We start from the raw sequence: 27,494 nt of genomic DNA, 5'->3' as shown, positions 1-27,494 counted from the left end.
TGGATTTTCCCCACAAATGAGGCTGTGGCAAGCTGTCTTCTGGCTGGGATACAGCTCACTCTTGGTTAGCTAGAAACAAGAATTCCTACCCACTGGAAAAAAGTTGACATTACTGTTTCTATCCTGCTCTCTAGGAAAACTAAAGTCTGACTTTCAGTGAGGATCATTAATCTCATTATTTTTAGATGACATTTCTAGGTGTGTTCTCAAAGCTCCAGGCTCCCAGCACAAGCACAGACAAGTGGATGGGTCCATTGTGCACCAATAGAAGATTACTCCCCAAAATGGATGGAAGCAGAGGGCAGGTAAAAAGTCTGGAATTGTGGTGGTCAAAGAGGACAAATGCTCACCTGGCAGAGGACATCTCCAATCAAAGGTAGGCTATGACATCCCAAGAGCTCGCTGACAGCTCAGCCACATCACTCAGGCTCAGGGCAGTGGAGCAGATGGCCAACTCCAACCACTACCCTGGTGGAAGGAACAAAAGGCCCCTACTTTGCTAGAGAGGATGATAAATATCACTTCAGCTACTCAGAACCTCCTGCAGCACACCTGGGCCCCTCTTTATCCCACAGCCACATGGCAGCTGAAGCTCATTTCTTCTTAGCAGGGCTCCTCTGCAGCTGGAGAGCCCTGCTGGGGAACACCCACAGGCAGTGGGCACCACCTCTCTCTATTGTCCCATGTCCAGCTCTTCCTCATCAGGTGACAGCTCTCAGACACCAGGTGAAAGCTCTCCTCCTGCTGCGTCAGGAGGAGCTCCTGGGCTTTGTGAGCTGAGGAAGATCCTTCAAAGTCAGGAGGAGGGGAGGCTGTGGCTGTGTTATCCCTGGAAGTGTCAAGGCCAGGTTGGACAGGGCTTGGAGCAACCTGATCTAGTGGAAGGTGTCCCTGCCCATGGCAAGGAGGTCTGACATGATTTTCAAGGTCCTTCCCAATTCAAACCATCCTGTGAGCCTCTGACTGGGTTGGGTTGATGGATCATGACACGCTCCCAACTCAAACTTCTCCACACTGCGCCTGTGGCCAGGCAGCCAAGGGCTGCCACCAGCACCTTCACTGTCCCCATCCATCAGCATCTCCTTCAAACCAGCAACTTTCCCACAGCACTGCTCCCACTTTCCCTCCAGGAGCTTCAAGCATATCCTAGTGACATCATGCTACACCCCCTTCCCTTCCCTGCCCTTTCATTTCTTTCATTGAAGTTTCTTTTCATCTCCCACCTCCTTGCTCTGGGGTGTTTTGTTCACCTCTTGCTGCCCGCAGAGCCGAGGCACTGTGCTGGGAAGGGCTCTGCAGCCAGTGTGGAGGTGGGAGCCCTCCCAGGGGGAGCAAACACAGCGTCAAAGCCCCCCCTGAGCCTCACAAGCTCCCTACAAAACCCACAGAATTACAACAGAGCTCTGTGGGATGAGCTGCACGTCTTTGTCTATCAGACAAGCACATCCCCAGAAAATGGAGACTTACACAGAAGTGTGTTTAACACGGGTTCAAAACACTGTGTTTAATCTGTGGGAGTCTCCATGCCCCCAGGCGTGCTTGGGTCATGCCAGCACAGACAGCAGTGATCCTGAATGCTAAAGGAAGAAACAGGGAAGATCCCCCGGGCTGGATGGGCAGACACAGCTGGAGGCACAAAGGTTATCTCCAGTTGTAGGTGCGATGCTCCCACCAGCAGGGTGTGGAGACAGTTCACACCAGAGCGAGAACTGGGAGAGGGAGAAGAGATAAAAGTGAGCAAAGCAACACTTTTCAGCCTCTTTGACAACAACAAAATCAAGCCTTCATTTCAGATTAGCTGATTTTTCATGTGAGTTTGGTTTTTTTGAAGGTTAGTACAACCATATAAGTTTGCATGTGTATGTTTGAAGCAGAATACTGACCCCTTTTGAGGCTATTCAGCATACCTATTGCTCATTCTCTTCAATTCTCTCAAAATAATTGGGAAAAATCTTGCAGAGTGTGGCCAAACCCCTTCAGAGGGATAAAACACAGGGTTTGCTTCAGTTTTGCTGCTCCAGGCCGTGTGGCTGGTGGCTGGAGGCTGCAGCACACAGGCCAGACTGAACTGGGGGTGCTGGGACAAAAATACACTTTTTCCCCATTTGCACTGAATGTTGTTATTTTGCCAGAATCCAATCCCCCTCAGTAGGTTGCAAATCATCCCTCAAAGAAAGAAAAAAACCTTTGCTCCCCCTCAGCACCAGTGAGCCAGAACAACACATGCCAGAGCCAGGGAATGGGGATAATGCCACTATTTTGAGGCCAGGCAGCACCTCGAGACTGACACACTCCACCCCTACCTCTACCTGCAATTTTACAAACTTCATAAATGCACGTATTAAATAATCTAGTTACCTTTTTTCTAAAAAAACAACCAAAAGTTGAGAGGCACAGCACAACAGACAACCTTAGCTGTGAGCTGCTGATTTTTCTATGATACATTACATCCAAACCCGCCAGTGCAATGAGCAGAACGTACCAATTTGGGTAATTGGTGAGGGCCTGAGAGCATGCACACACTGCTGATCTGCCCTAAATGTATATTTACAGTGCAGGTTGTTTGCATTTCTGATGATCTGCGACACCAGAAGTTAATCAGCTCCTCCAGTGCACGCAATCAGCTCCGCGGCATTCTCCTCTCTGGTGTGGGGGAAGCCTCTCAAACTGTGATTTTAGAGCTGCCAAACACCATTAAACTGTTCAATGGAGCAGGGGGAGGATACTGCCAGGACCAGGCACTGGCCAGGTGCTCCCTTGAGCCAGAGGACACCTGGACAACACAGGGAAACATGGGAACAACACTGGAACTCAGTGCTGACCAACACTCCTGACGGGCCAACCTTGAGGCTGGTTTCAATTTAAGCCTGAGTGCTGGCTCAACTCTTCCCACTGGATGTTAGCATTCCCATTTCCTCACCTAAAATCCACTTGAGTAATCAACTGTAAAGCTAATGACTGGGGCACCAAATCAGCAAAGTACTTGAGCACATGCTGAAGTCCCATTGAAAGAAATTAGACCTAAGCAGACACTTTGCTCCAAGGTGAGGGGGCTTTGTGTAAAAAGTCACAAGAAGCCTGTTCAGAGCAGGTGTAACAGCGTATGGAAGCAAGCCATTCCCACTCGAGTGGCTTCCAAGCATCCTGCTCAGCACTCACAAGGACCTGTCGGAGGCATGGGAAACCTAGAGCTTTAGACCTGACTTTTTATTTTTGGCAGCCAAACCTGAGTAGGCTTCAGAGGACAGTCCTGGAATGTGCAGGTGGCTCCCAGGTCCTAAGTGCAGGAGAGCACCTCCTGGGATGCCCTGAGGAGACATCTGGGGCATGGATGAAGGGCACAGCACCCACAGGCACCCCAGGCAGGACCAACACAACCAGTATCTCCACACTGAGATCCTCCATCAGCCACAGGCAGGCCCTGCCCAGCACTGTCCCTGCAAGGAGATCCAACACTGCTGAGCAGCAGGTGGGCAGGGTTACAGCCCAGGGACCCCAAAAGGAGCCCCCTGGCAGCAGCACTGCCCCAGCTTTTCCAAGGAAGGACTGAGTGTGCACATTCCCCCCGCGGCCGCGCTCCCACCCCGGCTACCCCCTCACGCCTGCTCCCAAGAGGCTTGGCAGAAATCCCACATCTCAACCCCCCCGGCCGCCTCCCAGTCACGCTCCGAGTGACGGGAAGAGCAAAGATCAAGTTTCCCTGAGCACCAGAGAACAGGAATGGCGTTTGGTCCTGCCAAGGACAACACCTCGCTCTGGCAGGTTGTGCAGGTAACCGCCTGGCACGGTGAAATTGAGCTGCAACTTGCCTTAAGTGTGGGATTTTAGAGCCCCACACCGTGTTAATGTGTGTGTATCAATATGTACATACATCAATAACCAATGTGTTCCAAGGAGACAGTTTCCCTGGAAGTTTTCCAGCATTTGGATATCTTTATTACTGTGAGTTAGGTCAAAGCCCTAACTTGCATAAACTGGCACAGCTCTGCTGAAATCAATACCCCTACACCAGCTCCTGCTATTTGATGAGGTGGCCCAGAATCTCTGTATTGGTTTTACTGCCTTCCTTCATCATCTGCCCAGTTCCCCTCTCCTGTATTTTTTCAGCTGATTTGAATTTTACTTGTGGAGTCCTGGGCAAAGGCTGCAAGCAAAGAGCAACCAACCACCAGAGCTTCACTTGGAAGTGAGCAGTCCAGTTGTGTTCACCATCTCAGGGAGGATTTGCTTTCTTTGGTCTCCCAGCACTTGGAGATTACTCCTTGGTTTCCTGGAGATCCCCATGTCTGACATTTCCCCTTAATCCCTTTTGGTGTCCAGCTTAAAGGTTGAGCACAAGACCAAGCTGAGACAAGGAGTACCACGAGGCATTCACGCTCTCCCACATCCACCCAGGGTGCAGAGACACCTGTGAAAACCAGGAGGAAACCTTTTCTTACAACAACCTCGTGCAGAAAGTCAAAAGCAAAGTCACAGACATCCTTCTCTGCAGCAGGAGGGTAAGAGAGAAGGCCCTGCTTGGCCTCCCCATTGGGAGCAGACCAGTTTACGTGCTAATCCCAGTGTGAGCAACCAGAGCTGGCACCAGCCGGGGCCACTTGTCTGACTTCAGCACTTGGCAGGGAGGGACGGATGAACAAAAATATGTAGCACAGACCCTGGCTGCCCAAAGCCACGGGTCGTTTGCTGTCAGCAAATGGAGCCAGACAGAAAAATAAATACAGAGAACATCTTGAATTTGGACAGTGGTTCCTGCATGGTTGCAAGGCTCAGAAATGCCTCTGCCCAGGCTCTTCAGTGCCCACAGCACATCTGATGGTGTGGCCAAAGGGAGGGACAAAGCTGCCATCCCTCCCTCAGCTCACATGTGTCCATGCAATGCTTCCAAGCTCAGGGATTTGTTATTTCTGGGGGAAAAAACCATAATCCTGAGGCCAGAGCAGAGGAGGAATGAGGGCAAAGAAGGGATTTTGGCAGGAGAGTGCTGGAGGATGATACTGTGAAAGGGTTCTATTCCAGGGAAGGCAGCCTGATGCTCCCATGGGACAGACAGTGCTGCCCATGTTGACAGCCTGGATCCAAGTGTCTGTCCCCACAGATGCCTTTGGAAGCACCACCTGTACATGTGCAACATCCTGACACTCCATGCCAGTGTGACAGGGCTGGCACAGGGAGGGAGCAAGGATGGATGCAAGGCACATCTAAATAAGGCCACCGAGGTAAGGGCAGGATCACTTCAAACAGTTAAAGTTTCATTTAATAGATACCACAAGGGGGAAAACATTCCCGATGGTAAAGAGCAAAACAGGTACCTTCTTTTTGCAAGGAAGTTTTTGCAGCCGGCCTCCCTGAGGAAATAAGGCACATTTACATCCAGCCACACTCCCTACCCACAATTTTAGAACCTGTTGGTTCATTTTAGCCAGCTCAGAGGCAGGGGGGAAGTCTGAGGGAATTTCTGCTCCTAGACTTTGTGGGTTTCCTCACACTTTCACATTTTTTTGAGAATTATGGTGCTACTTGCTCAAACACATATAATATCCTTTCAGCAAAAATACCCAGCCAAGTCTGGGCTCGTATTTCAAACTGTCCCATTAGGCTTGTCCAGCTCGAACATCATGGATCTACCAGCTTTTAGCAGGGGTTTACTCCACCTTTCCCTAAAAAAAATGTTATAATTAGCATTCCTGTGACCGGATCACACAGCTATCTGCTGGAAAAAATCAAGGCAGAAGATGACAGTGCCTTGGTGCTCTGGACACCTCATCCAGCTCCATCTTTACGAGTCTGGACTTTGCATGGGGGTACACTCAGTGCCACTTAAGCAAATTGGCTCAAGGACAGCAAATTAAGCAAGGCCAAGCAAATCAGCTCTGAAGAGCCTCACATCCTCATGTCCTTCCAAAATTATTGTGAGCCAGGCCATTTTCTCATGTGCTCATGAGGGAAAATGTAATATATCATTTTGCACACCATGACCTGCCCCCAACCCTTCCCAAGCATTTGCTGGCAAACCATGGCACTGGGTGCATCTGCTCCAAAACCATCAGGGAGAACTTTCCTGTTTCCAAAAGGACAGTTCAGAGGATGGAAGGGTTTCTAACTCTTCCTGGGGCCAGTGGGAGTTTGGTATCACCTGCAAATTCCAGCATTTTGCATTCCTGCAGTGAGGAAGGTGCGTGTGCCTAAGGGGAAATGATGCTGGGTGAAATGCCTGTGGGTCACTAAACAGAACCACTGCAGGAAGGATTTAGGCTTTCCTGGTCTGTTCTGAATCCCAGTCAGATTTTGGCTGGAGGGGCAGCAGCTTAGGCCAGCTCCTGTTGCAGTCCCCCAGCACAGGAGAATTAATAATTAAACAGAGGGCAGGTGATGAATACTGGTTAAGGCAGCTGCAATATTTTAATTTTAAAAGGCAGGAGGGCAGGTGCTGGCAGCTAGGTGCCAATTCACCTCCCTTCTGCACAACAGCATTCCAAGGTAAATTATTAGGGATGAACTAGTCATTGCCATTTACATTTCCCATGGTCAATGGCACATTCTGACTGTCCCAGGAATGGGGGAAACAGCACAGGAAAACTCCAAGAACACACACCATTCCACCAGCAGCAAGTGAGTGGAAGGAATTCTTCCAACAGAGCTGTATGGATCTGCTACCCCACCAAAGCACCTCTTGAGAACCTTCAGCTGAAACCAGCTCTGAGCTCCCTCCATTGTGACAATGGATTTGTTCCAGCCTGAATAAGGCAGCCCCAGGACTGGTCACCTGCAAGCTGGGCTGGCCTGGGAGCCCTCAGAGCCACGGAGCCCTCACATTAATGAACCTGGTGGCTCAGCCCATCACCCTGGCACTGGGAACCTTTCACTCCGGTCTACAGGCTGCTCTTGCCTCTCTGCATTCAAACATCAGGTGTCCAGAATCACACCTGGAACACCATAAAGCCAATGGCTCTGAGCCCGAGCCCTGCCCTTCGTGTGTTTTACACGTGGTGTCTGGGCACAAAGACAGGCAATGTCACCTCCCGCCGCTCCCTTAACTGCTTATCGATCCCAAAGAGCCTCCGAATGGATTTCTCTGGCTATCTATCATCCTCCATAGCCCGGGAGATCCCCTCTATATTATAGAGCAGACCTCTCAGTTAGAGCTTTATTTACTGCGAAGCAGCAATTAAACCATCCCGGCTCGATTTATGGCTGGCACAGATAACCCCACTCAACACTAGCCAAGGCCACTTTAACTCTCAGATACTCATCTCTTGCCATGTACAAAAAGCCATCTTAACCTGTGCATTTTTCATATGTCTAGCCCAAATTCAGACTTCATCTCTTCAACTCTTTCCAGTACAAGCTGGGAAATTACTCCCTTGCAGGGTGTCTAATAGATTTCCATTGTGTTCACTGCAGTCCTGAAGTCAGAGCTCAACTCATCAGGCTTTATTTTCTGAAAGCCTCATCCTGAAGCTGGTGTTTGGGATGTTGGGGGTTTAAATGTCCACCCCCAGACTCAGGACAAGATATAAGGAATGACAGGAGCATGGCACACCCATGATGCCATTCGACTTTACTGGCACAAGTGCAGGGACACCCTGGCTGTCTATGGAGGACCCAGCTGAACACCCTGCCAACCTTGGCAGAGGGGCTGGAAGTGAGGACATCCCCCCAGTCCCTTCCCAGCGGGCTCCAGGGCTGCAGCAACCCAGCACACAAAAGCTCTCACTGCTCTGAGCCTGGGCTGCTGTTCTAGCAGTTTGCTATGGATAATGTTCATACTTTACAGCTTTACAGAAAATCACCGAGATTGATACAGATCTTCACTTTATTAATTTTTCCAGCTACCAGCAGTGAATTAATCCAGCTGGAGACTGATTTAACTTCTCAATAATGCCCAGATTTTCCACATTGTCAAAGTGATTCCCCATTACCCACAGTGGTGTTTGGGTAGCCAGGTAGAGCACCCCAACATCACTGCATGGCTCCTTCCACACAGCTGAGCTGCCAAGAGCACACCAAGAACATACCTGGCTGATGGGTATCCTCTCCATGTAAGAGTCTGTGAGGTTTAAAGAAAATCTCTTTTTAACTAATTCTATGTCTTGGCAGGACAGAGCACTAAGACTGGGAAGAGGGGAAAGTGCTACTTAAGGACTTACCGAGCTGCTGCATGACACCAGTTTTAAAGCACATCATACAAGTGCCTACTTTTGCTCTCAGAGCTCGGTTTAGGTCAGTAATGGTCTTCATTTCACATTCTCTCAGTTGAGTTGTTCTCCCTTTAGACTCACAGCACATGTGCCTAATGTCCTGGAATGTGACCTGTCCTCACCTGCAGCACTGCCTGCACCACCCGGAGCCGTGGATGCAGCAGCTCCTGCTAGAGTCGTTGTACCCTGCCAGCTCTCCCTTCCTGCTGATTAGCTGGAAGTGTCTGTTCTTGGCCTCGTTGTCCCTGACACTGAGATGCTTCCCTGGCTGATGGCCTGAGACCACTTTTGATGGTCTTACAAGATGATGCCAGCACCTCCTCAGCTCCTCACACACTGCCCAGCACCCGGCACCGATCAGAGCCACACTGCAACCCAGGGAGAGAGGTGAATGTCTCAGGATGCTGGTTTTAATTAATCATACCCTTAAAAAGGTTCTAAATGATACATAAAGAAAAATATCAACAATGATAGCTTGGCTATTTTTGAGCTAATCCCTGCAGAGACAGGTGAGCTACACCCTGCATGCCAGCCCTGCTAATCCAACGTTGCTGCCCAACTCTGAGGCCTAATTTAAGTAAGATTAATTTGGTGTTTAATCTAATCACTGTTCCTGGAGTCCACAGAACACTATGGTGATAACCCAAGAGATCTTTCCAGGCAGCCACAGCCCATGCCAGTAAACACCTCCTGCTGCCCAGGTGCCACCACCCAGCAGTCTGCTTTCCAGCCCTGCTTTCCCTTTTGCTTTCATTCCTGCCCCAGCTCATTTCCCTGTTGTGTCTCTGTGCTCCATGGCACCTGCACATTGGGGCATTTCTTGGCGCATTCACATATGGACATTCCATCAAAACCACCATACCTGGCAAGGTAGAGGGACCTTCTTTTTTATGAGCTTCCATAAATGATAATGACACTCACTTGGGCTGGCAGGTGCAAAGATCAGCCCTGTCAGGCCTGTATATTTCATCGCATTTCCTCCTTTTCCCATAACTCATCCTATCTACTCCACGGAGAGAAGCTGCAACCAGTTTGACAGAGTACCAGAAGATCGTGCTCGTATCCACACCAGCATGGGAAACTTCCAGAGCTTCTTCACCACCTGGGCAAGAAGGTAAGGACAAACCCAGCAGGGACTGGTGCCTTGGCAGCCACTGGATTTTAGAGATATTGCAGTATCCATAGGAGAGATGGGAGCACTGGGATGGGAGGTGTGCTGGAGGCTGGAAGCACTGGGACATCCCTGGTACTGCAGACTTACCCAGACTTACTTATTTGCTCTCAGATAGTGAAAGCTGGAAGGGGAAAATGAAGTTCCTTTCCAGCCCTTCAGACAATGTCTGCATGTTATTTTAGCATCTTCCAGGCAGGACAGCATTTTTGTCCCTGCCCATAGAAGGGGAGTTGGAACTGGATGATCTTTAAGGTCCCTTCCAATCCAAATGCTTCTGTGATTCATTCTATGATTTATTGTACAGTGGCAAATTAATTTAGGAAGAAAATAAAACCATTCAGTGTCTGAAATAGAGCATTATTTCCTGCAGCATTAATTGGTGCCATCAGTACCACGTAATTTGTTACCCGTGGCATATTTCTGTATGGCTTCATTTCCTTAAAAGCATGGGAATTAATGAGCTGTTTGTGTTGGGAAAGGACTGGCAGGCACTGAGCATAGTGTGGGCAATCACCAGAGAGGCCTCCTGGCATGGAGGCACCGTGGGTTTGTAAACCACGGGTAAATACCACAGCCCTGCTGCCCCAGGGGATTCACCTGCTCTGAGGCACAGGTGGCTCCAGCAGCTGAGCACCTGCCCCGCTGCATTCTAGTGCAGAACAAGAATTCCCCTCACTAAAGTAATGCCCAGCAATACTGAATCATCACTCTCAGGAACTGAGTTACTGAGGATGTCTTTTCCCAGAAGGAAGTCAGTCAGGGACCATCCAGCCCCAGCGTGTCACTGGCCCAGGGATGTCACTGGCGCTGTGAATCACAGCCCTTCTGCTCATGCCATAATTGTATTTCACCTCCTTATCTTGTGTACACTGAGGAACTCCAGGAGGGAAAACCCCCATCCCAGCCCAGGGGAAGAGCTGCTGAGGGCACAATCTGCTGGTGGGAGTTGGTGGCTGATTGGTCCATACTGGAGCCATTCCCAGGAAAGGGAGAGATGGGAGAGGGCTTGAGGATAAGGCTGAGGAGGGTGATTCTGCCACTCTATTCCACTCAGGTGAGACCCCACCTGCAATGCTGTGTCCAGCTCTGGTGTCCACAACATGAAAAGGATATGGAGAGGGTCCAGTGGAAGCTGGAGCCCCTGTGCTTTAGAGCCTGGCTGGGAGAGCTGGGGGTGTTTACCTGGAGAAGAGAAAGCTCCAGAGACACCTTAGAGTCCCTTCCAGTGCCTAAAGGAGCTCCAAAAAAGTTGGAGAGGCACTTTGGACAAGAGATGCAGTGACAGGACAAGGGGGAATGGCTTCCCACTGCCAGAGGGCAGGGTTAGATTGGATATTGGGAAGGAATTCTTCCCCGTGAGGGTGCTGAGGTCCAGGCCTCCCCTAACTTAGCATTAAAATGGGTTACCCTAAAAAATCTACCCATGTTTTACAGGGGTTCCGAATTTATTATCTAGTTTATACACATGCATTATAGATTTATATAAACTTGACCTTTTAAGAGCTGCCCTATGCACTTGCTGAGCGTTACATATAAACCGAGCATGAAATATTTCAACCAACAGCTGCCAGATGATGTGTGGGTAAAATTCAGGGCTAGGGAAAGGAGAGGCAGCCTCAGAAAGTCGTATGCTACAGAGAAATGTGCCTCTAACCTCAGCTCTGCACCCTCAGACCTCAGTCCTCACTCTCTGAGACTTGGGCAGGGGCTCAGGTGACCTCATCAAGGTGTGCTGAGATCCCTGAGGACAAAAAAAAATTGGTGCAATGGTGACTTCAGCTGCCAAAGTCCTAAATAACTAAACACTTTTGGGGCTGGTCAGAAAACAGATGAAAAGTTATAGGAATTAGAAAAAAAAAAATCCCGTTTGTTATTTTCTCATGGACATGGCATAAAAGACCTTTCCTACAGGTGACTTTGTAACTCCACCATCAAACCCCCACTAAAGCAGGGCAGGAGCAGCTCAGATCCCTGGGTCAGAGCTGGTGACTGTGGCAGGGAATCTCCCACCGCAGGCATTGCAGTATTAACATTTAAAAAATCACGAGACCTCAAATATCCCAATGCTAAGTCTCATGACCTTTAAGTCAACTAGATTCAGGTTTCTTTTTCTTTGACTCTTGCTGTGCTTTTGGGATGGAAATAAAAGACCTTTTTAGGTTTAGGGAACGTTACAGGGAGCCTCCACCACCCGTTTCTTCCCACATTTACATTTCTGGTCTCCTAAATTCAGTTATCATAAGTGCTGGTTTATTTTCAAGCAGTGCTTTTTCATGTTGCCTCATTTTGATAATGCTTGCATTTAAAGGCAATTCTTGACACATTTTTAGGCTCAGATTAAATAAGTCTCCCTTTGAGGTTCCCTCTGAGCTAAACCAGCATTAAGAGAGTCCTGAGGTTTGTCCAGGTTGGCTTACAAGGAGTTAGAAGTGGCCTTATGCATTTTATAGGTTACAAGGAAAGCCAAGGACTGAAATTCAAAGACAGAATATTAGAAAACTCCCCAATTCTGAGGTCCTAAAGCACAGCTCCATGCTGTGCCATGTCCATGGGCACACAATACCCCAGCAGTCCTCATTCAATCCTCTTAACACGTTTCTGCCTTCGATAACACACTCCCCTGAAAAACCAAACCCCAGCTCAGAGAAAGCCATGCCTTGGGCTGCATTCGTTTGCTTGGCTCAAATGAAAAATGTAGAGTCAGGTGTTTGTCAGCTGCTCTATAGTGCTGAAAAAAGCCCTCTCCTGCTTTTCCTCAGCGTTGCTAAGGTGTGCACTTTAGATAAAAGCCCCTTTTCTGACCGAGGCACTCGCTGCTGCTCCCAAGAGGGAGAGGACAGGCTCTGCTCCTGCTCTCCCCCATCCGCACCGCCAGCCCAAGGCACCTCATGGCGCCTGGCCCTTGGCATCACCTGCCACGAGCAGGCAGAGCCCCCATCAGCGCCTCTCCGGGCTGCACAGAGGCACAGAACGCCCCCAAACCCGGGCCCACGTTCAGCAGCCCCCTCTCCCCTCCTCGCTGCCCTGCCCGCCGCTCCCCACGGCCCCGGGGGAGATGGAGCCGCGGGCACGGGGACAGGAGACATCGGCTCAGCCTGGAACAGCCACCGGCTCTGTTTGCACGTACAGATAAATATACACGAGGCCGAGCCGAAAAGCCAGAGTCAGCTCCTCTGCGAGCCCCGGGCTCCGGTTACGGCACTGCCCGCGCCCCGTGGCACGGACGCTCCCGGAGCCGCCAGCCTGGCACGGCACGGAGCAGATGGCCAGAGAGCTTGGCCCGAGGCCGCCGCCAGCCCCCGGCTCCTCGCCTCACACGATGCTCACCCAGGCCACCTGGGCCTCCCGCGGCACCGGGGGCAAAGCCGGAGCAGTTGGTGGCGTGGCAGGGGTCAGCGCCGAAATCACAGTGCCCCTCCCGCACCGCCATCTGCTGCGGAGCATCCTGCTCCCGATCCAGCGGGAGCGGCAGACTGGGGTGGCCGCAGGCAGAATTTGGCAAGCAAAAACACCCTTAAGTAAAGCTGGATGGCAGAGGGACCATAGCAATTCAGGCAAATCCTCAAAAGCCACAATCACCCGGTAATGACCTACCTGTGGTGGCTGTTGTTGTGCAGGTTGGTCGTGCTGCCCAGAGCTCCCAGGAAGGATCCGCTGCCCCGTTTGCTCCTCGCACAAGGGCACAAGGAGCAGAAGGGACACAGCAGGATACATGTGCTGGGCTGCAGGGAGAGCAGGGAAGGGGTGGCAGTGGCAGGAAGCAGGTCCTGTGCCTGGCCACCACCCCATGGGCTGGGGACAGGGGCCTGAAGTCAGATCCTGCAGCCGGGCTGCAGGGAGAGAAGCCATGTGCAGGTACTGGCTGCATGCATCACTTGGTGCTTCCCTGCCCTTCCCATTAGGGGTTTTGTACCTTCAGCAGCAAACTGGGAGGGTTCTGGCCAAGAGCAGTGGTCACTTTGGCAATGGCACGAGAGCCCCCATGGCAGGGCACACCAGGGGCTCTGGGGTGCATCAGGGTGCACCAGGGAGTTACTGCAGCACCAACACAGCCCTGAGCACGTGAGAGCCAAGCAGCTCCAAACTCTGCTCCAGGAGCCCCAGCAGCGAGCACGGCCATAAAGAGCAGAGGCAGCAGCGCTCCAACTTCCTGGCACTCGGGGAATCTTCTTGGATCACGTTACATTCATGTGTCCTTGGCTCATCTCTGTACAGTTGAAAAACACTGTAAGGGGAGCCAGATAATTAGGACAGCTGAGGTCAAGCAGCAAAACTCAGGGAACCAATTTGTGCTAAATTGGAGAGCTGTTGCCTTCACCAAACCGAGCTGTGTGTGCAGCCCTGCTTTGCCAAGAGGACCCTGCAGTCAGGGACAGAGGAACCATGCTGCCACCAAAGCTTCACATTGCTCCACGACATGGTCCCGAGTGACTCCACCATGGTGTGACTGAAGGCAGCACTCTGCTCTGGGCTGGTTGACAAGGTGGGGATCAGGCAGAGATTGGACTCAATGACCCTGAAGGTCTTTTCCAGCCTAAAGGATTCTGTGATTCTGCCATTTAGGGTCACCAAACGAATCAGAAGGCAGGCAGGCAGGGTGCTGGCTGGGTGCTGCCTCCACGCTGGCACGGCTGGGGACAGGGGTGTCACTGCAGTGACACTCAGCATTTACTGCTTTGGCTCTGCATGTCCTGACCTGCACTGCTGCTTAGTGAGAAAGGCTCCCTGCCCCGGGGGATGTTCCCAGGCACTGCCAAGACACAAATAAATAACAACAACAATGCTCTGAGGGTGGCACAGGGTGGGGCTGTCATCTGACCCAGCGCCACCATGGAAAGAGCAAAGAGCTGGAGCCTGGGTTTGCCCCCAGCACTGTGAATGCACTGGCATTCCATCACCCTCGGGAAGGGCTGGAGGGCTCTTTGCAGGAGCAGCCATGGTGACAGAGGAGCTGTGCTGGCACCAGCATCCACACAACTCCAGGCTCTGCTGGGGTGGCCAAACACCAAACACAATAAGCACAACCCCCACACCTAATGTCCAGGAGATCTTCTCTTACCTTTTTTATGGCTGCTTATTTAAGGAGTACTTTTAGTGTGATAAAGATTCTTTGCCTCTCCATGGTATTCCCTCACTGAAGGAGGACTGCTCCTCATTTCCTTGGCTCTTTGGGGTTGGGTCTTTTGAGCTTGAATAAGCCTAGAGCAGAAAGTGACACAGATCAGGAAGGCAAGACATGCCCTCAGCCCAAAGGCAGCAGCTCCAAACACAACCCTGAGCCATGGGCAGGGAGGAGGAAGAAGCAGCTGCCATGTGCATGTCACCAATGGATGTCCCCTTGTCACCCTTGAGTTAACCAGTGGAAGAAGCAAAACTCAGCTTTGAGGGAGAACCAGTCCCTTGCAGCTCTGCAGCTCGGTCACTCAAGCACTGAGAAGTGACAGCCATGTTTTCCTTGCAGGCTCTGCCCAGGCTGTGCAAGTGAGGATGCCAATAAAGCCAACAACCTCAGTAAGTCAGTCGTGAAACCAGCACTGGAGTGACAGATCAGGTGACATTGGTACCAAAAATGTGACCTTAAGTACAGCACCCTAGGATTCATGGAGGACATGGCCTTACCTCTTCTGCTTTTCCACTTTTGGGGGATCTTGGGAAAAACAAAAAGAGCTTTCTCCAATTCTACCAATAAGAAGGGATAAGCTCCAAGTGGTGTTGTACAGTGGATGCAATACCAAATTCCCACTTACACCACCACAGTTCCCCAGCTTCCAGGGAACTAAAAATGTTCATAGAATCAGGGCATGGTTTGTGGTGCCGTGGGGAGGGACACCTTCCACTAGACCACTGTCCAACCTGGCTTTGAACACTTCCAGTGGTGGGACAGCCACAGCCTCTCTGGGCAGCCAGTTCCATGAAGTTATAAAATATTTCTAGAAAGAGAGAAAAGAACCAGATGCCAGGCTCTGCTGGGCACTGTGACAAACCTGGGACTTCTGTGGGTGATCTGAAGGGGCCAGGGAGAGAGAGGCAAAGCAGAGCATCACCCCTGGGGTAACAGCCAATGCACACTCCTGCTCTGAGGCTGAGCCCATCGTGTTTCCAAGAGGAATGCTGAGGGAACAGCACTGTCCTTGCAGCTGCCTCAATGACAGGGATAATGTGCTGCAGAGCTGAGGGGGACAATGGGATGATGATAATGAAAGTACAGGAGTGAAAACTCATTACTGGAGATGCTCGGGAGGCATCCTGAGGGATCCCCTTAGGCTTCCTGGGCTGCTTTAACCCTTTGGGTGTGGCTCTGGTACTCAGGCCAATGTGCTGTGCTGCTGACTGTGCTTTCCTCCTCTTTTTCTCCCATTCCTTTATGAAAACAACTTTCCCTTTCCCCACACAGAGTGCCCTGCACATCACAGCACAGACCTGCTGTGCCCTTCAGCACTCAGCTTCCTGGGACTGTGCATGCAGAGCAAAAAGCATAACGGGGTTTCTGGGCAGCTGGTCCAGAAAACAGTCCAATAATATTTTCTCCTGTTCCCAGCAGTTCACATGGAGATGGGAGCAGTGACTGGAGAAGACAGCCAGCCCAGCTCCACAGGTGAGCTCATTCCCTCCCAAGGGGAGAAGTCATCCCTGACTGCTTTTGGGCCTCCTGGAGCAGCAAGAATGTATTTCAGCATCATTAATGTTGTTCAGGATGCCCTGGCATCCTGCCAGGTTCCTGAAAAGTTAGAGATGCCCATCAGGCATCTCCATGGCAACTCTGGGATGCTGATCCCAGCTGGGTGCCATGTCCATGCTGGAACAGCAAGCTGCCAGGTTCATCTTCCCTGGTCTTTTGGAAGGGCAGAAGGAACTGAGAGGGGCTCTGATTCCTCTTGGTGCACTCCCAGGCTGCTGGAGGAGCAGCACATCAGACACCCAGGGGCTTTGATCTGTGGAACAAGCCAGATGGCTCTTCCCAGCTGGTGGCAAAATTACTGGCAAAGGTATTTTTGGCAGTTTTTTGGAAGGTATTGGTATCTGGTAAAAGAATTTTTGGAAGATTTGGCTGATACAAAATGATTTGGTGTTTTGGGCTTCTCTCAGCCTGGAGAAGCTGGTATCTGGTGGGTATTTCCTACTCCAGCCCATATCAAACACCCCAGAATCCCCATGGCAGGGCAGCAGGAGTATGGGACACCACTGAGGTGCTGGGATTTTGGGTGGGAATGGCAGTAACAGCCACCTGAGAGAAGGTGTGGCCCTCAAGGAAGGCAAGAGATGCAGAAAATGAGGATTTCATCCATACCTCCAGGGCCTTAGCTAAAACAAATGAGTTTATGTACAGAATAAATAGTCCAGCCTCCCCTGGGGACACATTCTTCCTGCCAGCCAGCTTCACGTGTTGTGAGGGACACAGCAGACCCCCTTCATGTCACTCCAGCCTGAGGACACACAGAATCAGCAGGGTTCCAGGTCCAAGGATGCCCAAAGGCAGCAAAACCCAGCCTGACTCACCCTGGATTAAATATGTCCCCTTTTGGTATTGTCACACCTCACCTCATCGTGACAAGCACCAGATTCTTCACTCAAGAGCACCTGAGATGGTGTTTTGGTAGCCATAGCTCAGAGGGGTGCCCAAAGAAACACCAGGAGTACTTCTTCAAACAGAAGCCTTGCAGCAAATTCCAACTGTTCGACTCCTGCTCCTGACACTGCAGCAAATATGGATAGAACTTCTCAAAAACAAGAGCCAGCTACCTCTACACTTCTCCAAGGCAGTGGTGAACTTGTTTGTGTTGCCAGTGTTGTGTCCTCAGCTCATCCAATAGCTCAGGTGTCCAAGATGACCATGAGAGCCTCCAGCTCCCTCCACAGCATCCTGGCACCTTGGGTTAAAGAGAAATAACCCCAGTGAGGGCTGTTCCATGACCTTACCCCCAAATGACCACTCAGGTCCTCCAGCTCTAGCCCTGGTAAACACAAGCAGGGAGCCTGTCCTGCTGCAGGCCAAGCTCTCAAGGAACAACAGCCCCACTCACAGGGTGTCTCAGGAAGGAAGGTTTGGAGGCTCAGCCCCCCAGGCTCCCTGTCACTCCAGAAGGGATGATTCCCACAGTGTCCACTTCCCTTCAAACACCATGACTCACGCTGAGCTCCAGGTATTTCTTCCAAAGTTGTCTTCCATTTACCTTTGCCATTGTATTAGAGAAAACCAGGCTGGCTGGGCAGTCGAGATAACTCCTTTGTCCACTGGGTCACCAAGAAGGGCTTTGCTCATCCCTGCAGCAGAGAGATGTTGATAAAATGCAGAAAAAGTACTTTCTGCATCTCCCAGGATATGCCATGCTGCTTGTTTAATTAGAAGGGGCAAGACTCCCTCCTGAATAAACCAGAAATAGTTTTACAGGGAAAAAAATAACCCTGCCTGGATATTCTGAAGGATTCTTGGAAAGAACAGCTATACAATCTCCCCCAGTCTTGCACAGTACAAGAGCCAGAATTCTGGAGGAGGAATATGTCCAGAAAGCCAATCTGCTCTGGGGGAAAACTTCCTTCACCTTTAATGCTGGTACATGGAAATAGAGTGTATTTTCCTCTCCCCTGTCATATCTTCTCCTATATGTTTTCATCTGCCTATCTTGATGCATTTGGTGTCAGGAGGCAACTTTGTGGGCAGTGTTTGACAATAAAGCACATCCCCAAGGGCACAGCTAATGAACGATGCAAGTGATCAGGACACCTTAACAAAAGAACCCTAAACCCTCTGCAGGGTCACACAGGCTTCAAAGGATGAGTTTTTTGAAGATTACACAAGGATTAATGTCTAATGACTGCATGCAGCCCAGCCAGGACCACTCTCCTCATGCAGAAGGGCCAAGCAGCAGGCTCAGGTCAGTGATCCATGCTGGGACAGACACGGCAGGACAGCTCTGGAGAGCCTGGCAGCCTTTGGTGGCCGAAGCCCTGGCAGCAGCCCCCTGTTTCTCCTGTAGCAAAACACCTGCTGAATCCCCAGCTGCTTCCAGAGCTTCTTCTTGGAGGAACAAAGCAGCAATGGTCACAGCAATGGCTTTTGTCACTGAAGAAAGGGAGATTAGAAAAAACCAGCAGAAATATCTGCAGCTCTCTCGGAGCACTGGGCTGCCACACACCCCGGGCACACCCCGCTGCTCACACAGCTGCTCCCACAGCTCCCTGCAGGCACGGTGTCCCCAGGCTCCTCGTGGAAGGAGTGCTGGGACCTGTTGTGAGCCAGGGAGCAGCCAGGCTTGCCTTTTATGCCAGCAATCCCGCTCAGAATGCAGGACCCTCTGCCAGAGGCTGGCCCACCTGCGGACAGGTATTTCCCTGCAGGAGGCAGAATTCCCCTCCCAGGCATCACTCCTGCTGTGCCTCCCAGGGCTCTCGACTCATTCTGAACCAGCCCTCATTGTCTCCCTGACATCTGAACACGTCCTTGACCTCCCTGGCAGGGCTGGCCCTGCCATCAGTTAGCTTGTGTGGATACCAGGAAACTGAATACATGGGCTTACAGCTCAGTGGAAAGTTCTGCTGCCGTCTTAAATCATAAAGCACAGCTGCTGACACAGCAGAACTGCAGAATGAGGCAGCTGAGCAGCCTGGGCTTGGAAAACGTCGGCAGGAGAATGAGGGCAGGGAGGGAGGAAGGACAGGGAGGCCAGGAGAGCAGATCAGAACTCACCAGAGTGCAGCTGTAATGGGTTATCCACCATGGATGTGTCCCAGCCCTCCTCCCAGCAGGTGGGAGAGGAAACAGGAGCTGAGATTCAATGTCTGCAAATGCAAAGTAATGGCTGGGAAAAAACAAAACAAACCCCAGACTTCAAATCTATCTGCAAATACACACAGATGATAATGAGCTCTGAATGAGACATTCTGAGGAGGAGAGGGATCTTGGGAGTCTGGGTGGAAAGTGCAGTGAAAGCAGCCAGCTCCTGGGTGGTGAACAAAGCCAGCCCAAGGCTGGGATGGCTTGGGCAGGGAGGGGATGGAGAACAGGACAGGAGCCACTGGCACATCTGCACGAGGAGCATGGCTGGCCTTGGTCTCCCATCTCAAAAGGGACACAGCAGAGCCTACAGGGCTCAGAGGAGGAGGAGCAGCAACAGGGAACAGCTCCTGCAGGAAGGCTCTGAGGTGACACTGGAACTGCTTCATGGCCAGCACAGCTGGCAAAACCAGGGACACTTTGCTGGACACAAGGAATGCCAAATGAAAGGCAAGAGTTTCAAATAATGGGTATCAGCCACGGATCAAAGGGGTCATCAGGGTATGTTAGTTCTAAATTACATTGAGGGCAGTTCACCTTTAGATGACTTTGGTGTTGCCCCCAGGGGGGTTACAGGCCCAGGCTTTCTCCCCAGACAGTGGAGAAGGCCCTGAAACTCCAGGGTGTAACATGTGCCCCAGGGTGCAGCCAGAGCAGGTCACCACACCAAGGAGAAGGGCAGCCCTGGCACTTTTTCCAATGCAGGCATCTTGGAAAAACATTTGGACCCCCTCACCCATGGCCCTGGCAGGACCAAGATTCCCAGCAGCCTCCCTTTGGCAAGCAGAGGTGGAATATCTTCCCAACACACCTTCTGCTAGAGCCTTTACAGACCTTTGTGAAGGCAAACCACCTGCACAAGAGTCAAACCCCTTTCCCAGGAACGCAGCCTGCAATTTCCCTTTCCACCCAATGGGATTCAAATAACCTAATTCTTGCTCTACATTCATACACTCCCTCTCTCCCCCAGATCCCCCCAGAGAAATGCCAGCCATGTGGTAAATACATGTAATCATGGCACTCTGATAGCAGCTTTTGCTTTCTGGCCATTAATTCTTCTCCCTGGGACCTCGGTGAGCATTTGAAATCCTGCAGCAAATCCAATGAGCTGCCTTTATTTGAAAATCAACATGGCATAAAAGGCTTTCCCCTTTCCTTCCTCAAAACATAGATATTTTTAGCTTCAAAAATATCCTGGTCCATGGACAGATGTTGCTAGTCATGTTCTTATCTCAGGCCAATGAGGAGGTTGCTGTTTCCCACGGAAAACTCATGGGGCAGCAGGGCTCACTGCTGCATGGGCAGCACCCACCTGAGGCACAGCCTGTGCCTTCCTCATGGCACATGCCACAGATCACCATCAGAAACCTTCCCTTTCCCCTCCCCAGGAAAAAGAGAGGATAAAACAGGAGAAAGGAAAATGCAAAAGAGCCTTTCAAACCCAACCACCTTCTCCCTGAAGTCTGGCATTTCTAGGAAAGCAGGAGCTGCCTGGAGATGCTTTCAGTGTGCTGGAAACACCTTGTGGCAGGACACGGGCTTGAAGGAGGGCAGCAGGGGCAGCCAGGCTGGGAACAGCCACCTCATCACTGAGAGAGATTTGTACAGCCTGGCAGGAAGGGCAGTGCCAGCAGCCCCCAAGGCTCAGCTGTGGAGGCTCCAGCTCAGAGCTGCCAGGGAAGGAACATCTGAGTTCCTCAGCTGGTGCCACCAGAGCGTCCACAGTGAGGTCAGCTCAGGTCCCAGCGTGGCCTGGGCTGCACCACTGGAACTGGCTCCTGCCAGCATCCCCAGATGTGAGCCATCACATCACTGAGCTGGAGAGGAGCAAGGACAAGAGCAGAGCTGGAGGAGCAGCGAGGCCGGGACACGCAGGGAAATCCCTGCAGGTGGGAGGCAGGAGCAGAGTGAGGAGGGTTGGAGCAGATTTTGGTGCAGGACCTGGTGACACCAGGCTCAGGATTCAGCTGTGCCAATGAATAGCTCAGGAAAGCAGACTGTCCCAGCTGGGATGTGAGGGACAAGGGACAGCAGGAACAGGGGCTGCCCCCCAGGTGAGCAGCCAGGGAGGAAAGGGTGCTCCGGAGCAGGCAGGAGCTGTGGGGCTCAGTGACAGGTGACAGAGGGGTGCTAAAGGCCAACAGGCAGATGGTGAAACTGTGATTAGAAAGTCACTCCAGCCATAAATCTCAGGGACCTGAAATGGAGATGGGCAAGCCCCAGATGGCTTGGAAATCTGCTTGGCAGAGTCCGGCACAGCTCAGCATGCATCTGGCCCTCCTTCCTCCTCATCTTCATCCTCCTCCTTCTCACCAGCTTTAACCACCTCCAGCCAGCACCTCACAGCCAGAGCTGAACCCTGAAACAGAAACTCAGGGCACCTCTGAAACAAAAATTCCTCTAATGCACAAAGTAAAGAGCAAATCCTGGGCCCCAACAACAATGCCATCCATCCTGGCTGCATTGCTGGGGTTACAGGCACATCCCATCCCTGGTGCCCCTGTCTTGGCAAGAAAGCTGTGGCACCACCACCCAGGGGGGCACGGGGGGCTCAGGGCTGCACCACGGGGCACCAGCAGAGCTGGATGGATGCAGGTTCCCTGCGGCCACACACGCTATTTCTGGATATGCTGAGGAGCTGCTTGGGGCTGGATTTGCATGTGAGCACGGGGGCATATCAGCTGTCCATGCTCTGGAAGGGGCTCAGGAACAGAAAAGGGACAGGAGATTGGGAGGGGACATGTTTTATATAGAGATCCACGGGAAAACCCGTGTCTCCAAACACAGTAACCTAACACCAGGTAGTAGTACCAGTTCCTACCCGTGGATCCAGGACAACAAATTTCCCCACCTGCAGGCAGAAGAACCCGCTGCTCTCACACTCCTGCCTGAAAAAGGCCTCCTGCCCATGCCAAGCTCCCGAAGCCCCTCTCTGCCGGCGGGTGCCTCCCACAACCTTTCCCTGTTGCCGGAGAGCCCTTGAGCCCACAGGTGCTGCCGCTCCCCCGGGACCCCGGGCAAGGCGGGGGCTGCCAGCACGGCCGGGACAGGGGCCAGCGGTAAAATTAGAACCTGTGTCCCTGCCAGCTCCTTCTGCGAGCTGCAGGGACCAGCTGAGCCCGGCTAGCCCGCACTGTAACCCTTCATGTCCCCCGTTTGGTGGGCCGGGACAGTTACTAGAAAGCCAGGGATTTGCAGGGCTTTCCTTTTTGATCAGCAGTGATCAGACAGCCGGGCTCGCGGGCTGATGGGGCAGAGAGGTGGGGGTTTTTGGGATCCTTTGGGTCAGTGGGGACTGAAGCCTGCAATTCCCTTCTCTGCTGTCCCTTTGCACAACAGGCAGTCCTGCAGAAACCGATCCTCCCCACTTCAAAAGTTCGTGTCTCCTTTCCAGCCCCTTCTCCCCACCGCTGCCTTCCTATTGTTATTATTTACGCTCCTAAGCATCCTTTGGGTTCTGCCGGGGGACAGGATCCAAAGAGAAAGCCTTTTAAGGATTTGTGCCAGCGCCGGGAAGCGAATCCCCCCCAGCGAACAGTGGTGCTGGGGGATTTGAGTGTAGACAAGTGCTTAAAGCTGAAAAGGGCAGAGAGAGGGGAGGGAGCCGGGGGCACGCTCTGAAACCAGACCCCCCCGCCCGAAACGCAGCTCCTTCCTCTGCTTTAGGAAACGGATCCCTCCTGCGATTTCCTTTCAAAGGTGACTTGTAACCTCTTCATTAGGGTCGGCTTTGGCAGAGCCCCGATGGTGCAGCTGGCCGGGCCGGGGCCGCGCGGGGCGGGAGCGCGCTCGCCTCGCCAGGGCTGGCGGCACTCGCGGCTGCTCGGCGCGGCGGCGCCGGCCGTGCGCTGATGGGTACCATGGACTTTAAGGCAGATGCCAGTGCAGTCACCATCAATCTGCTGCTTATTGTGCGCCCCGAGGAGGCAGCGAGCAAGGAGAAAGGGCAGCGAGAGGGGCAGACGGAAGGCGGCCGAGGCGCAGGTAACAGCGCGCCTGCAGCGGGCGAGGGAGGGCAGGGCTGCGGCTGCACACGGAGAGAGAAGCAGCAGCTTTGCAGCAGGATTTGAGCTTCCTTCTCTGTTTGCACGCGTGATGCCAAACTCCAAAATGCCAACTTTGTTTGTAGAAGCCCAGCGTGTGCAGCAGAGCCCCGCTGGAGGGGCGCTCCGAGCTGCAGCCTGTGCAGCTGCAGGGCGCGCAGCAACGGTGCAGCCCCGCTGCAGCGGCGGGGACACGCGGGGACACACGGCGACACTAATGCCAGGGCTGTGCTTGCACCTTGCTGTGCCGTGCGCTAGCCTGAGGTGCCCCGCGGGCTCTCTGGGCTGTGCAGCGGGAGCAGGGAGAGGGCTCAGCAGTTCCACTCCACTCCCTGGAGTACAGGAGCAGAAGTGTTTTGTTTGCAGCGTGCCCAGGCTTTGTCTCTGAGGCTCACTGTCCTGAGCCATTTATAGCTACAGTTTGGGACAGTGTCCCTGGCCCAAGTCCCTGTTCTGCAGAGGGTCCTCCAAAAAGCCCCAGCTGTGCTCTGCAATTGCAAGGGGAACCTCCCTGCAGGAGTAAAGGGAGGAGAACGAGCATTCCTGCTCTAAAACCTGGGAGAGAAGCTGAATTTTCAGACTATCAGTCCCAAGCTAACAACTATAGGCAGAGCTGTCACAAAGTTGTGTCCATGCTCCATCAAGCACGGCATTCAGCACCTGCTCAAATCAGAGCAAATCCCACCAAAGCAGCTTAGGCCGCGACTATTGCACTTTCTGCCCCCTGGTATTTCATACTCTGGCAATACTCAAGCCAAGGCTGCAGAAGAGACAGAAGGTGGATCCTGATGACACCTGGCACCAGCTGGGATAATGGGTTGCATGAAAGGGTTTGGGGTGCTTGGCCTTCAGGCAGCACCAACACTTCCAGGAGGACCCTTTCCAATCTCTCATTTCTATCTTACAGGTTCCAAGGGTGATGGCAATGGAAACAGCAGATCACAGGCAGCTCAGGGCACAGACCTGAACGGTAGGTCACCCTCTCCCCCTGTGAGAAACCACCCTCAGCCCACAACCCAAAGCTCCAAGCTGTGCCTCTCGAGCATAAATGTGCTTACACAACCCATCCCTCTCCAGTGCTTGCAGGGGCTGCAGTGGAGGCACACAGAGGGCTGGCAGGCGTGCCCTCCCTCCGTGCTCTCCTGCCCATGGACAGGATGCACAGGGTGGCACTGCCGAGCCCCCGCACATCCATCTGCAGGGATTCTCCTGCCATGGAGCTCGCTCGGATTACAAGAGCACCGAGCTCTTACATTTCACAGCCAGCTGATGGCAGGGGAAATTCAGTGCCCCCCATTGCTCAGGTTGCAGCTGGAGCTTCCAGAGACTTCCCCAGCACTCACACAGCTTAAAGTAGGGTCTGGGGGATGCAAAGAACCTTTTGAACCTTCTCTCCACCAGTCCTTTCTTCATCTCCCCCCTCAGAGACTGAGCACAAGGGCAGGTGGGACTGCTGACCAGGAATGATGTGATTCTAGTTCTCAATGTTCCACTGCCAATTCCCAGGGTTCTGCCCTAAAACAGTTGAGGAGGAACATCTGAGGAGGTGACCCCAGAACTATGGAGCAGCTCCCAGGGAAGGGACTCAGATCATCCCTCTCGTTTTCCTGGCAGTCTAAGCCTGCCATGGCTTAGCAGAGAAAGGCAAGGGCAAAGGTAGAGCAAGACACAGATAATTCCCATGGTAGCAGACAGTGGATTTTAGCTACACCAAGGAGGAACTTTGCTTCCACAGGTCAAGCAACAGCAGCAGGCAAAAGCCAGGGCTGCTCCCAGCAGGATGCCTGGCAGGAGCCCTGATCCACGTCCCTCTGTAATCAGTGGTGGCTGGAGGTTGCACACAGTCTGGGAGCAAACAATATTTCATGGCAAGGCACTACTGTGGGGCTTTTTTTACAAAGCAGATAACAAAAGCCTCCACTCCAGGAAGCAGATAAATATCCTGCTTTCTCTCCCTCTGTCATGCTCAAGAGGTTCTGCAATCAGAGCTGCAGTCAGCCTCCTCTATGAGTGACTAAGAGGCTGATATTGATCATTTCCCACCCTGGATTACTGGCAGGGGTATTTAGCATGCACATGGAAATCCTTCCCTTGCAGGTCTACCTTAAGCACAATTTAAACCCCTGGGAGGAGGGAATTCAGGCTCCAGAGGAGCAGGAAGAGCTTTGGCTCCTCTGGCAGCACAAGGGTTAATGAGCTGCCCTTTCACCAGCCATGTCAGTGTCCCTGTGAGGCCTCTGACACCTCTGGTGCTGCCACAATATTTGCAAGCTTATACAATCCCCAGCCCCACTGAGCCAAAGAGGCTGTGGCCCCACTCCTGTCGCTCTGGGGACTGTTCCTTGTCATGGCCACATGGCACAAATGGACAAGCTGTGAGATCCAGGCTCCCCCTGGCTCCTGGTGGGATGGGGATCCCAGGACACTTTGAAAAAGAGTGAGAGATCACCCAGCAGAGCCCGGAGCGAGGGCTCTGTGTCCCCTGGCATTCTCCCTCCCTGGGGCACAGACTCTGCTGCCTCCACCCGTGTGGACCCTGGGCACATCCACACCTTCCTCTGCCCCAGGACTCCAGGTCCAAGAGTGTCCCAGCAGGGAGAGGTGGGGACGAGTTGGTGACAGCCACACCAAAGTTCCCCCTGTGCCTCCAAGCCCCCAGCCCTGCCCTTGTCTCCCACCCAGCTGGAGCATCCATCCCTCTGCAGAGGGCTCAGGAGCCACTGAGCTTTGAATCTGAAGAACAGGGCTGGGCTTGCTGAGTCTGAGCAGGGCGGCTTTAACCCCATCCTTGCTGGCTGCTTGGCTCTCTCCGAGGCACTGAGAAATTCCCTTTGTGCCCCCAGGCCGGCGTGGCCCCACGGGTCCCTGTGAGCAGACACCACCCATCACCTCGGGCACTGACAAAGGTAAGTGCTGAGCCAAGAGACAGAGCAGGGCTTCACTGAGCTCCCAACAAGCTTTTTCTCCAATAAAATAACCTCAGAACGTCCCAAAAGAGAGAAAATATCCCACCCTGGGACAGCAGCTCCTCAAAGCACTTGCTGGCCAAGGACTTGTCTGGCCACAAAACACAAGGAGAGCAGCAAGAGCTTCTCTGAGCTTGGAGCAAGCTGCTCTAGTGGCAGGGAGTTGGAGCAAGAGGATCTTTAGGGTCCCTTCCAACCCAAACCATTCTAGGATTCTTTATGAAGGATATCTCAATCAGGAATAATTAAATAAAAAATCATAAAAGTAACAGCAGTCATTTCATACCACCAGCTTCTAAAGAAATTATCCAGCACATTGAAAAATTCCTATGGAATTAAATTTTTCGTTTGTTAAATGCCTTTTAAACTCATCAAAGCAGAAGGCATTCATCACCAGTTTGTCTCCTGAAAACAAAGATTTTTAATTTATGGGGGGAACTTAGAAAGTAAAAGTTTGAGACAAAAACCCACAAAAAAGCAAAGTAAAAATAATTTTGAGTAATAAAAAGGACCTGAAAATATGAAAACTTTAAGGAAATCAAACCATTTGCATAAAGCCCTCTCTTTGAGAAACAACTTCATTTTATCTTTTAATTAACTGACAAAAATCTCTGTTCTGACACCCTGATATCTGCAACCATCCTAGACCTGGAGTCAAACTCTAAGATTTAGGTTTTTACAGCTTATACAGTTTTTCTTGCGTTCTAGTTTTGGGGCTTAAAGGACATTGAATCTCTCTGCATAATCACAGGAGAAACTTCACTTTTCTAAGGGTAAATGCTGCAGAAAAACTTATTCTTTGATGAAAATGCAGATTCCCACCTAATTAGCCAGTTCCAAGAGCTGACTTTAAAGGAAAACCCCAAATGTCATGAGGTGCAGTGCAGAAGGCATGACTGGATGGCAGCCCCAAGGTGCATTGACATCTTGACCTTCAGCCTCCTGAGTAACTTCTGCCTGATCCAAAAGAGAAGCCCAGGAGCACATGGAGCTCCTCCAGGGAACCTCAAGAGCTGCAAACCCTTCTGAAATACTTGCCAAAAAATGCAGCCTCTGTCAAAAAGTTCAGGTAGTTTTTATGAGAGATTCACTCACTCTTTTTCTGGTATTTGCCTCTCTGAAACTTTAAAGACCAGAGCCCAGGTTTTCAGGAGAGGTTTTTCGGGAGCATCAGGGCATGCCTGGACCACAGCTGGCTGCTCCAGGATGCTGCCTCTTACAGGCAATGGCCTTTGCCAGACATTTTAGTATCACAAGTCCAACCATTTTCATCACTTCAAGCCTTTCTCTGTTTAATTCCAAGAAAAATCAATGCAAGCCATTGATTCTCTGCTTGCT

General features: G+C 51.9%; 2 protein-coding genes across 11 annotated transcripts in view; both read left to right on the top strand.

Moving 5' to 3' along the window:
• The window catches only part of ANAPC13 (anaphase promoting complex subunit 13), a 264,408-nt gene that overhangs the window by 195,439 nt on the left and 41,475 nt on the right, over window positions 1–27,494 (top strand). The gene's annotated exons all lie outside the window — the stretch shown is intronic.
• Window positions 8,048–27,494, top strand: part of KY (kyphoscoliosis peptidase) — a 33,037-nt gene continuing 13,590 nt past the window's right edge. The window contains exons 1-5 of one of the 10 annotated variants that reach the window (XM_064435605.1): window positions 8,048–9,315; window positions 14,837–14,886; window positions 15,914–15,970; window positions 24,098–24,160; window positions 26,034–26,096. In XM_064435605.1, the coding sequence (XP_064291675.1) occupies window positions 9,275–9,315; window positions 14,837–14,886; window positions 15,914–15,970; window positions 24,098–24,160; window positions 26,034–26,096 (274 nt within the window). In that variant the 5' untranslated portion in view covers window positions 8,048–9,274. Of the gene's footprint in view, window positions 9,316–14,836; window positions 14,927–15,913; window positions 15,971–22,912; window positions 23,132–24,097; window positions 24,161–26,033; window positions 26,097–27,494 lie in introns of those variants that run through there. The other 9 variants (XM_064435606.1, XM_064435607.1, XM_064435613.1 and 6 more) reach the window with 9 other exon arrangements.

The sequence above is a fragment of the Passer domesticus genome, chromosome 11 (assembly GCF_036417665.1).
Source record: "Passer domesticus isolate bPasDom1 chromosome 11, bPasDom1.hap1, whole genome shotgun sequence".
Taxonomy (NCBI): Eukaryota; Metazoa; Chordata; class Aves; order Passeriformes; family Passeridae; genus Passer; species Passer domesticus.
This window is presented reverse-complemented; position numbering and strand designations above follow the sequence as displayed.